The 12,883-nt window shown below is 37.3% G+C and overlaps 1 protein-coding gene across 2 annotated transcripts in view; it reads right to left on the bottom strand.

Moving 5' to 3' along the window:
- WDR41 (WD repeat domain 41) overlaps positions 1-8,809 on the bottom strand; it is a 46,828-nt gene extending 38,019 nt beyond the window's left edge. For both annotated transcript variants that reach the window (XR_014294135.1, XM_082621930.1), the window contains exons 1-2: positions 8,500-8,809; positions 5,933-6,048 (exon numbers count right to left, since the gene is read on the bottom strand). Coding sequence is in view for 1 of the 2 variants with exons in the window: in XM_082621930.1 (XP_082478056.1) it covers positions 5,933-6,048; positions 8,500-8,550 (167 nt within the window). In the remaining variant the exon portion in view is untranslated. The remainder of the gene's footprint in view (positions 1-5,932; positions 6,049-8,499) is intronic.
- Between the last annotated feature and the right edge of the window lie 4,074 nt (positions 8,810-12,883).

Here is a 12,883-nt window from a genome sequence, read left to right as displayed (position 1 = left end):
GAATAGAGACGGAAAAATTCCATAGTTCCCATGGTCATTTGGAAAGGTAAAACCTTTGGTAATTTTCCCCTCCCCCAAATCACAAATAGAAAGCTAAACTATATCAAGTTTACAAGTATTAGAATACAAAAAAATCCCTGTGACTTCTATTAGTGGGAACCTCCACTACTCTGAGCTCAAGCGTCTCTGAAGGAACTTCTACTAGAGAAAGTTCCTTGGCCTCTCTCTGTCCCACTGATGTAATAAATGAGTTTAAGACAATGAATTGAGTATGCTCAGTTTAGACCCTTCTGGGTTTTCTCTGAGATTTGTCTGTTTATAAAGAGGCAACATTCTGGTCTGCTCTTATTTTTGAGGTAAACTTACATCCGAGTGGGAGGCTTGCAGATGTCCAGCACTACCTGTGATTCAGTGAAGTCTACGTAACTCAGGGTGAAAATCAGGAAACCCACTGTGGTTGTATATCAAAGCTACAACCTTTAGTCCAGCTTTTTGCTAGTTATTACTGTATTAAGCTGATGGGTTCATGTCCATCTGTGTGATCCCTGCATCTAATAATATCTAAGAAAAAATTTTATTTTATACTGAAACAAAAATACCTTTTAAATTGGCGTTTTTTTCCTCTATATCAAATATATATCATTTTAAAACTTTTCACTATGAAGAATTTAAGTATATATAAAAGTGGAAACAGTATAACAAAAATCTCCAGGTAACATGTCTTCAATAATTATCAACTCATGACCAATACTGTTTCATCTGTACCACAGCCAATCCCCCCTTTGCAGATTATTCTGAAGCAAATCCCAGTCACTGTATTTCATTTCATCAATAAATATTTCAATATATTTACATCACAACTAAAGTTAACATTTAGTTTCTTAATGTCACCACAGTGTAATCAAATTTCCCTGTCTCACAATGTTTTTTAAGTGTATCAGAAGCAGGATCTAAATAAGGTTCATACACTGCAACTGATCTCTAAAGTCTCTCTTGTTCTATTGATTCTTTCTTCATGTATTTTTTTCCTTGCAATTAAACATTTGTCTTACAGAGTTCTCACAGTCTGAATTTTGCTAGTTACCTTCTTGTGTTGTCATTTGATATGCACCTCTGTCCCCTGTGTTTCTAGTAAACTGAGAGATCTAAAGACTTAATCATATTTGAATTTGACTTTTTGGTAAGACCACTTCATAAGCAGTTTATGTACCCCAACAGGAAATACAATTTCCAGCAATCTTTTTGTGTGTGTGTGATGTTAACAGCTATCAATAACCATTGCCTAAATTTGTTATTAGAGGCTGTGAAATTATAATATTCCAATTCCATGATTCTTCCTAACTTGAATTCTTCTATAAAGAAAATGTCCTCTCATCCAACATGACTGATCTCAAGATAGAGTCTGTATAGAAAGGCAGTATAGATCTTGACTTGCAGATACCCCTTCAAGAGAGGACTTGCTGCCCAGCTATGAGGAATATGGTTATCTGCCTCCAGCTGTTGACTTCAGGGTCCATTTCAGTTTTCAAGTTGAAGTCAAACTATCTCAGTTGGCCCCCAGCCCCTGGGACATAAGCAAGTTGGTGGAAGCCAGGGCACGTTCTTGGATGGCCCTCAGCCAATGTCTAAGCAATGCAGGCTAAACACTCTTAGTTATTTCCCTAATACAGGACTCATCTAAAGAGCATTCTTTCCTCCAGAGCTCCACACTGGGCTTACAGAGACTTTGTCAAATCTGCATCACAGTTTGAGACAGCTCCTCTTGTCCAATCCTGTCTCTTTCATTTTCCCTTCAATGGTATTTCTCTCTAATAAACCTTCTGCACGCTTAATTCCACTGTACTGTCTACTTCCCAGGGAAACCAGGTATTAGGAGGATCTAAATGATCTTGATTACTGATTTCTATTCTCTAAGTGTTAGTGAAAAAGATATTCTTAGCTTTAGAACATTGTCTTGAAGATGTAACATATTGTTTGCTGTTAGTGAATTATCAAACTGTACTAAGTTTGTCTAGATTCTTGTGAATGTACAGCTTCACCAGTAATCCTAAGGTACATTTTGTTCTTCAGTCTGGCATTTCATGGGTCATCTGATTCTTTTCCAGTCATGATCACCATCCTACATAACCTTGTCTGTTTCCTGGAGGAGCAAGGGATGGTCAAATGAGCAACAGAGAAAACTATTCTTAAAATGTGTTATGAACCCAGTTTAGTTTAATGTGTCAAATGCTAGAGTATTTCATGCAATTTTAGCACAGTCCATTTTTTGGATGACTCTTGCTGAGGCTTAGCCTTCTTTAGTGATCTCCCAATCAATATGACCCTCACTTCATGTTCAAAAAATACTAAAGAAGATAAGAAAAGGCTGCTGTCTGTTAGGTTATACAGGATTTATTTGGTATCTTCAAAAACCAACCTGAGAAAATTTTCCACTCACTGATTTTAGCTGAGCCACTGAGAAAACAAGAAAATCCTTCTGCAAAATTCTCAATAAAATGATATTATCTAAAGACCTGAAGCGTGAAACCTGGATTACAACAGCTGACCAAAAACCCAGAATGTGATGTCTATAAAAACTAAATAAAAACATAAAAAGTATAACAATATTTATTTAAAAACTGGAAAGGTATTTCTATAATTTGACAATGCATATATAATATACATATGTAACAGTAAAAAGATATCTGAACTATCTAAACTATTAAATCAAGAATGAAAACACTGAGCTCTACTATTTATAATAGTTACATCATTTGTATATTTTTAAATGTATTTCTTACCAATAATGACTCTTTCAGTTTTGTTTTTCTAGTACACTACAGAATTAAATCTTTTAAAACAAAACAGATTGAAAGTTCTTCAGGTCTGCAACTGAGTAAAAAACTTCATACCTAATTATATGTAACTTTTGACAAAGTCATGACTTGAGTACAAAGAATTAAATGTGGTTCATGTAGTATTATGTTCACTTGACAGCAAAAGCCAAAAAGTAGGCTTTTTAAAAAAATCTATTCTAGACATTTAGATTCACTGTGGTATACAGCAAACATGGCCACCAATCTCCCTATTTCCACCACCACTTGCAATAGGATTTAGTTGCTTCTCCCATCAAGAGGTAGAATTTATTTATCAACTTACTGAATTCACACCAGCTCCTGACTTGCTTTAGCCCATGAAACAACATCAAACATGATGAAAACAGACTTGAAAAGAGTTTTACACTGGGGCTTGCCCTTTTGCTGGTATTTGAACTCCATCCCTATGTGAACTAGCACTTGAGCAACCACATGGAAAGAGACCCCAGTCATCCCAGCTGAGACCACTGTAAAACTGCCAACCCCAGCCAATCTACCTGGTGACCACAGAAGCATAAGTGAACCTAACCAAGATCCGCTGATCCCAGCAGAGACAAAAGAACCCACCCAGCTGAGCCTAATCCAAATGCCATCCCACAGAATAGTGAAATAAATAAATAGCGTTTGTTTTAAACTACTAAATTTGGGCTGATATTTAATAAGGACAACAGATAACTGATATACTCATCTACAGCTTTTTACTGTTTACGTAACATTTACTATATCATTGAATAACTGAAGTATCCACAAGCACCACTTTGGGAAAAGGTAATCAAATATCAGTACCTGTACAATGATCATTACTCTACAAGATGGCCTTTTCTGCAGATTCTTCTAACTATGTAGTAAGAATAATCAAGACGACATTTTAAAGGACAGATAGCAATCAACATGAAATCTTAACAGTTAATCTATTAAAAAAAATTTAAAGACCACATCCTGAAAGTATACTGTATATTTTGTATTTAGCTTTCTTAGACAAAACTATCTGAGGACTCCTTAAAGCCCAAATATTAGGGATTATGGTCTAAGAAATCATTTTGGGTTTTTTTTTTAACTTACATAGCATCTTACAATGGTAAAAGACAGTACAAGACAACTTTAGTTGTCCATATGTCCTATATTTCCAAAAATGTTTAGTTTCAAAGATGACTGACTAAATAAATAAGTAAATGTCTCTTAGGACATAGCAAAAGTAAGTATTACCAAAAAGGCTGAAGATTATTATACTATGGTTGACATGCTATAATTTGGTTGGCTCACATCACAACAGGAAAATTGTGTTAATAGGCTAGTAATATAAAAAAAGGCAAATCCTTTCAAGCAAAAGTTGAGGAGCATATTTTCATAATAATGTGGCTGGACTTGTCCCTGGTTTTTAAAAGAGAGCTGGGCCCCTCAGAGCTCACCTGAGTTTATGCTAATGAGATGACACATGTTGGACCCCTGGACAATTTAAGGATGGGGACTGGCCACGTGAGGAATATGAACCATGCAATTAGAGGGCTGGGGCTTTGAGCCATGGGATATCATCCTGACCTCCCAACCTGGGGGAGCAAGGAGGGGATGGCAGGGAGAGAAGGGCTAGAAATTGAGTTCAATCATGAGGCAAATAAGTGAAACAATCATTCCCATGTAATGAAACCCCAATAAAAACTCTTGACACCCAGAGCTTGAGTGAGCTTCCTCACTGGTGATATGCATTGATATGCTGAAAGGGTGATGTGTCCTGAGGACACAGAAGCCTTACATTTGGGACTCTCCTAGACCTTGCCCTATACATCTCTACATTTGGCTAGTCCCAATCATATCCTTTATAATAAAACTGTAATCATAAGTATAGTGCTTTCCTGAATTCTGTTAGTCATTCTAGAGAATTATCAAACCTGAGCGGGTAGTAGGAATTTTTAGTTAATTGGTCAGAAGTGCAGGTGGCCTGGGAACCCTGGAGATTGCAGCTGTGACTGAGGTGAAGGGACTGTTGTACACGACTGTGCCCTTAACCTTTAAAATTCAACCTAACTCCAGGTAGTGCCAGAATTGCACTGTACATGGGAAAAGCAACTAAATACCAAAAACATAAAACGAGCAAAGAGAAGACAAGGTTAAAAAACATCAGTAGTGATAATGAGTATTAGAAATAATCATAGTAGCAGTCATCCATTGAGTCAAAAATGGAAGGAAAAAAAGACAGCATCAAAGACAAAAGAGAAAATTAAGAGATGATAGGGGAATAACTGATAAGGACAAGAGAAGTGGAGTTAGAGAGTTAGCATGGCATGCAACATGTACACTTAATAGTTGAGGGAGTCATTCATTCATTTAACAACTAGTTAAATTCACTGTGGTGAATAAAAAAATAACATGGCCCTCACTCTCATCTAGAGAGGAACATAAATATTATACAGTTACACAATTAATTATGTAATTGTTATTAAGGCTACAAAGGATAAGCGTATAGTTGAACAAAGTCTTAATAAAACAGATATACAGATCAATAATAAGCTAAATCTACAGTTCTAAGACCTACGCCCCTTCATCTCTATTTGCAGATATACTAAACACGACATTATACATGTTAGCAAGGAAGTACAGAATAATGTACATTTTAAAGGGTTTCACAAATAACAAAAAATTCAGATTAAATACTTACCTTACCTTCCACTAAAAACAGTACATTCCTGGAAGGTACCTGATATTTAAACATTTCCCATATTGGTTCTCAAATTTAGCTTCACCTTAATATACAGTTAAAACTCCCATCAACATTTTAAAGTCATACACTTCCTTTAAACTAATGAGAATATTTGTGAGTATTCAAAAGACCAAAAAAAAAAAAAACCTGTAACAAACAAAAATAACCATAAAATCACCAGAAATGACATCCCAACTTTTGGGCAAAAAGACTTCAGACACATATTTCATCAAGAGGCAGAGGTCAATTTCTACTATATGTTATTAATGATCAGTTTTGAAATTTTTAAAAAAGCTGGATTAATTCTGAAGTTGTTTTTAACATACAATTCCCTAAAAACTCTTTCCAAACAGTAGTCAATTGGAAAACTAGAGTTTCTTACCTGTAATCATCTAACTGTACCAGAAACCGTACAATATCATGATGAGCTTTCAGTACAAGCAGTTCAGTGTAGGGGTTCTGGGTTTGTTCTTCACCTATTGTCTGTAAAGGAGATTGCTTGTAATGGGGGGAAAAAAGAGAGAAAAAAAGGGATAAAATGATTTATGATAAAAGACCACATTTGAATAAAACACATGGTATGCATCTAAGAACACAAGGTTTAAAAAACTGTAAGATATTATGTTCTAATACTATATCTTATTTCCCCTAATATCAAGTAACTGCCAATTTAACATAAAACATTTCTCTTACCACAAATCCACATCATAAATTTTAAATTTTGAACTCAAAATAAATTTTTAAAGGGTGTATTTTGTTTTATGGAAATTACACCTCAATAAACCTGACCTAAAAAAATCAATGGGCCAGGGGCTTCCCTGGTGGCGCAGTGGTTGAGAGTCCACCTGCCGATGCAGGGGACACGGGTTCGTGCCCTGGTCTGGGAGGATCCCACACGCCACGGAGCGGCTGGGCCTGTGAGCCATGGCTGCTGAGCCTGCGCGTCTGGAGCCTGCGCGTCCGGAGCCTGCGCGTCCGGAGCCTGTGCTCCGCAACGGGAGAGGCCACAACAGTGAGAGGCCCGCGTACCGCCCCCACCCCCAAAAAAAAAAATCAATGGGCCAAACCAACACAATATTTTAGGATGGATGTTTGCCAATTAAAACTTGGCAGAAACAAAACTGAAGGTCAAAGGGGTAAAATATAGACTAAAACAGTGCCTACCCCATTATAGGCACTCAACACATGTTTACTGAATAAATAAAGGAAGAAATGAAATAATTCAGTCAATGAATTCAATAAATTCAACTTCAGACAATAATATTGATAAAGATAACTGGTAACATTTACAGAGTATTAAGCTCAGTCCTAAACCTACACACCTTCATCCCTATTTGCAAACATATGGGCGGCAGTCCATATGCCACACACTGTGTAAAGCACATATGGCTTATAACTCACCCAATAATTCTGTAAGGAAGATCTTATCAACCCGATTTCTATAGTCAAACCCAGTAATATTTCATGATAAAAACCTGTGTTCTTAACCTCTGAACTGCAATTTCTCAAACCTGACACTTCTGACATTTTGGACTAGGTAATTCTTTTGTTGAGGGCTTTCCCGTGCATTGAAGGATGCTCAACATCATCCCTGGCTTCTACACACTAGATGCCAATAGAAATCCAACCTCTCTCCCCACCCCCAAATCGTGACAATCAAAAATATCTCTGGACATTGCCAAATGTCCTCTAAGGGGCAAAATCATCCCAGCAGACAAACACTGCTTAAACTAGAAGCCTGGATACAAAGTTCTTGCATAATTAGGGGAAAATCTTTGGTTCTGATAATGTACAGATTCACAGCAGTTCTAAAACTGAAGTACTTTTACATGAAGAAATGTACAATTTAACACGCATGAATTTTTTTTTAATTCACCCTCAAAGCAGTAATTTTTTATTTATCCCATCTCCCTTCTAGCAGTGGTTCTGATGAGAAAAGCAAAGGCAAGAAATCTGAAAACTGTATACCACTTCCCCCAAATGAAAGCTTGCCAAGCACTGCAGAATTAGTTAATCAAATTCTACAACTAATCAAATAATCGGGTTAATACATAATTGTCATATATATCACAAATGGACTAATCACTTTTCCACAATTCTTTCATAATCTTTAGAATTCAAGCCTATCTGAAATAAGCCTAATTTTAAATAAGAAATACTTCTTAAAAATTAGACAATAAGCCTCAACTGCAAAAATATGAGGAAGTTAAAACGGAGAAGTAACGTTGCTTACAACCACCCAAGTTTTTTTTAACAATCAAAACAAATATTTTCTATGAAAAATAAAAGGGAATTCAACACAAATTCTATTCTTCAGTGACATATGAAATAAATTCCAGACCTCGACACTTTTCAGGTTCCAAAATTATTTTATTTGCAACATTTCAAATGTAAATCTCATTAGTCTGGTCAGTTATTCAGGCCCATGAAGAAAGTGTGACTATGGAACCCAAAACAGTAGCTAGAACATAATTTTTTTGACTTTTAAGCAAATTATTTTTTAAAATAATTATATCTTTTTTGGTTTTATATAAATAATCAAATTAATTTCATATTCCATGAGCAAGCATCAGTTGATGTTGGGAAGCGACACCATATCAAACAAACCAGAAGTGTAAATCTGCAGTCACCGTTTCTTAGTCTCTACCAAACCGGATACTTTTTATTGAAATGAGACTGGTTTACGTGGGGAGACCAGTTAAGGGTCCTTGAGCCTGTTGCTGAACTACGTCAGTTTCAGTTTCCACACCTAGTGGAACATGGATTTACCTCTCAGGGAAAGAGCCCCCGCAATCCACCCCCGTCGACCCCCGCGACCCCGCCCTCGCAACCCGCAGGCCCCGCCTCCGCCGGGTCTCCCTCATCCGGTCAGGAGCCCGGCTCACACAAGCCGCAGCTCCGGCAAGCAAAGCCTCTGCGGTGGCAGGCAGGGTCCACCCCGGGGTTTACCTCGGCCAGTCCCTGAGGTTCTCGGCCTCCCCCGATCAGCCATCGCAACATCCGGGCAGCGACGGCGTTTCGCGGGCCTAGGCCCCAGTCAGCCCGAACTCCGCGCCAGGCTCAGCCTTTCTCCTACCTCTCTGGTAGCAGCTCAATGGAGGCGCTAATACCTGCCTTCTCAGATTTGCCCAAAATACGAAGTACGAAGCAGAGCGCAACGAATAGGGAAGACTTTTGTCCCCAAAGAGCTGCCGTACCCACCCGCAAGAGGTTTGGTTAAGGGTAGCCGCCAGGGGAGCAGCAGCCGAAAGCTAGGGTGTCCGCGGAGGTTCAGAGGCCCGCGCGGCACCGAGTGAGCACGCGCGGGCGTCGCCTGATTTGCGCGCACAGAGCCTGGGTAGTTCGAGCGGCCCCTGGTGGACACGCGGAACGCAGCAACTGGAGCCCGTCGTTGCGCAAGTGCTTGCCAAGAATAAATAGTCCCCTCCTTTTTTAGATGGCTTTTGCATCTTTCACTTGGCAAGCTTGGGGACCAGGAAGCCTTTCCATCTCCCGGCGGTTTCCTAAAGAGCTGCCTGGAGAAGGTGTACTTCAGTAGGCTTTTCCATCCGGGCTAATCCCAGTGGCACGTGTGTACACCATAATAAATCTGGCCAGTATTTATTGTGTGCTGTAGTACTGTGCTAAGACTTTACATAAATCCTCACAGTAACCCTATACTGCCTATACTCCCTATTTTATAAAGAAGCTGACCTCTGAAAGATTGGGTAGTTTGTCTACGGATAACAGCTAGAAAGTGGCTACACACACTGGAACCAAATATCCTAGCTCCAAAATTAGTGCTCTTAACTGTATGCTATACTGTTTCACATAATCTCCCTAAAGAACAGAAGGCACTACACATCCTCTTTTTTTGACTTTTTTTTGTTGAAGTATAGTTTATTTACAATGTTTCAGGTGTACAGCAAAGTGATTCAGTTATACATATATATTCCTTTTCAGATTTTTTCCTTTATACAAGATATTGAACATAGTTACCTGTGCTGTTCAGGTTTTTGTTGTTTATTCAATATTTTATATATAATGGTGTATATCTGTTAATCCAAAACTCCTAATTTATCCCTCCCCCCCTTCCCCTTTGATAACCATTAGTTTTCTATGTCTGTGAGTCTATTTCTCTTTTGTAAATAAGTTTGTATCGTTTTTTTAGATTCCACATATAAGTGATATATGATATTTGTCTTTCTCTGACTTACTTAGTATGATAATCTCTAGGTCCATCCATGTTGCTGCAAATGGCATTATTTCATTCTTTTTTATGGCTGAGTAGTATTTCATTGTGTATACATACCATATCTTCTTTATCCACTCATCTGTCCATGGACATTTAGACTGCTTCCATGTTGTGGCTGTTGTAAATAGTGCTGCTATGAACAATGGGGTGCATGTGTTCAAGTTAAGAGTTTTCTCTGGATATATGCCCAGGAGTGGGGTTGCTGGATCATATGGTAGCTCTATTTTTAGTTTTTTAAGGAACCTCCATACTGTATCCATAGTGGCCGCACCAATTTACATTCTCACCAACAGTGTAGGAGGGTTCCCTTTTCTCCCCACCCTCTCCAGCATTTATTATTTGTAGACTTTGATGATGGTCATTCTAACTGCTATGAGGGAATACCTCATTGTAGTTCTGATTTGCATTTCTCTAATCATTAGCAGTGTTGAGCATCTTTTCATGTGCCTCTTGGCCATCAGTATGTCTTCTCTATAGAAATGTCTATTTAGGTTTTGATTGGGTTGTTTGAGTTTTGTGATAATGAGCTGTATGAGCTGTTTCTATATTTTGGAAATTAATCCCTTCTCGGTCACATCATTTGCAAATATTTCTCCCATTCCGTAGGTTGCATTTTCATTTTGTTTATAGTTTCCTTTGCTGTACAAAGGCTTTTAAGTTTAATTAGGTCCCATTTGTTTATTATTGCTTTTGTTTCCATTACTCTGGAAACAGATCCCAAAAAATATTGCTATGATTTATGTCAAAGAGTGTTCTGCCTATGTTTTCCTCTAAGAGTTTTATAGTATCCCAGTCTTACATTTAAGTTTTTAATCCATTTTTAATTTATTTTTGTATATGGTGTTAGAGAATGTTCTAGTTTCATACTTTTACATGTAGCTGTCCAGTTTTCCCAGCACCACTTATTGAAGAGACAGTCTTTTCTCCACTGTATATTCTTGCCTCCTTTGTTGTAGATTAATTGACCATAAGTGCATGGGTTTATTTCTGGGCTTTCTACCCTATTCCATTGATCTATGTGTCTATTTTTGTGTCTGTACCATACTGTTCTGATGACTGTAGCTTTGTAGTATAGTCTGAAGTCAGGAAGGGTAATTTCTCCAGCTCCATTCTTCTTTTTTAAGATTGTTTTGGCTATTTGCAGGTTTTTGTGTTCCCATACAAATTTTAAAATTTTTCGTTCCAGTTCTGTGAAAAATGCCATTAGTAATTTGATAGGGATTGCATTCAGTCTGTAGATTGCCTTGGAAAGTATGCTCATTTTAATAATATTGATTCTTCCAATCCAAAATCTCAGTATATCTTTCCATCTGTGTGTGCTGTCTTCAATTTCTTTCATCAGCATCTTATAGTTTTCAGAAAACAGGTCTTTTGCCTTGTTTATTCCTAGGTACTTTATACTTTATGATGTGATGGTAAATGGGATTATTTCCTTAATTTCTCTTTCTGATAGTTCATTGTTAGTTTATAGAAATGCAACATATTTCTGTATATTAATTTTGTATCAGGCAACTTTACCAAATTCACTGATGAGCTCTCATAGTTTTCTGATGGCATCTTTAGGATTTTCTATGTATAGTATCATGTCCTCTGCAAACAGTCACAGTTTTACTTCTTCCTTTCCCATCTGGACTCCTTTTCTTTTTCTTCTCTGATTGCTGTGACTAGGACTTACAAAACTATTTTGAATAAAAGTGGCAAGAGTGGGCATCCTTGTCTTGTTCCTGATATCAGAGGGAATACTTTCAGCTTTTCACGGTTGAGTATGATGTTAGCTGTGGGTTTGTCATATATGGCCTTTATTATGTTGAGGTATGTTCCTTCTAAGCCCATTTTTAGGAGAATTTTAATCATAAATGGATGTTCAATTTTATCAAAAGCTTTTTCTGCATCTACTGAGATGATCATATGGCTTTAACTCTATTTGTTAATGTGGTGTATCACACTGACTGACTTGTGCATACTGAAAAATACTTGCATCCCTGGGATAAATCCCACTTGATCATGGTGTATGATCATTTTAATGTGCTGTTGCATTCAGTTTGCTAGCATTTGGTTGAGTATTTTTGCATCTATTTTCATCAGTGATATTAGCCTGTAATTTTCTCCTTTTGTGATATCTTTGTCTGGTTTTGGTATGAGGGTGATGGTGGCCTCATAGAATGAGTTTGGAAGTGTTCCTTACACTGCAATTTTTTGGAATAGTTTCAAAAAGGATAGGTGTTAAGTATTCTTTAAATGTTTGGTAGAATTCACCTGTGAAGTCATCTGGTCCTGGACTTTTGCTTGTTGGGAGTTTACTGAATCAATTTCAGTACTGGTAATTGTTCTGTTCATATTTTCTATTTCTTCCTGGTTCAGTCCAGGGAGATTGTACCTTTCTAAGAATGTATCCATTTCTTCTACGTTGTCCATTTTATTGGTGTATAAATTGGTGCTCATAGTAGTCTCCTATGATGCTTTGTATTTCTGTGGTGTTGGTTATAACCTCTTTTTCATTTTTTTATTTTATTGAGGTATAGTTGATTTACACTGTTGTGGTAATTTTTACTGTACACCAGAGTGATTCAGTTTTATACACACACACACATTCTTTTTCATATTCTTTTCCATTATGGTTTATCACAGGATATTGAATATAGTTCCCTATGCTATACAGTCAGACCTTGTTGTTTATTCGTTCTACACATAATAGTTTGCATCTACTAATCCCAAGCTCCCAATCCATCCCTCCCCAAACCCTCTCCCCCTTGGCAACCACAAGTCTGTTCTCTACATCTGTAAGTCTCTTTCTATTTTGTAGATAAGTTCATTTGTGTCATATTTTAGATTCCACGTGTAAGTGATATCATATGGTATTTGTTTTTCTGACTTACTTCACTTAGTATGATAATCTCTAAGTCCATCCATGTTGCTGCACATGGCATTATCCATTTTCATTTCCGATTTTACTGATTTGGGCCTTCTCCCTTTTTTTCTTGATAAGTCTAGCTAAAAGTTTATCAATTTTGTTTATCTTTCAAATAACCAGCTTTTAGTTTTATTAATCTTTTCTATTCCTTTTTAGTCTTCATTTCATTTATTTTTTCTCTGATCTCT

Source organism: Mesoplodon mirus, assembly GCF_964341445.2.
Source record: "Mesoplodon mirus genome assembly, chromosome: 5".
In the NCBI taxonomy this organism is placed as follows: Eukaryota; Metazoa; Chordata; class Mammalia; order Artiodactyla; family Ziphiidae; genus Mesoplodon; species Mesoplodon mirus.
This window is presented reverse-complemented; position numbering and strand designations above follow the sequence as displayed.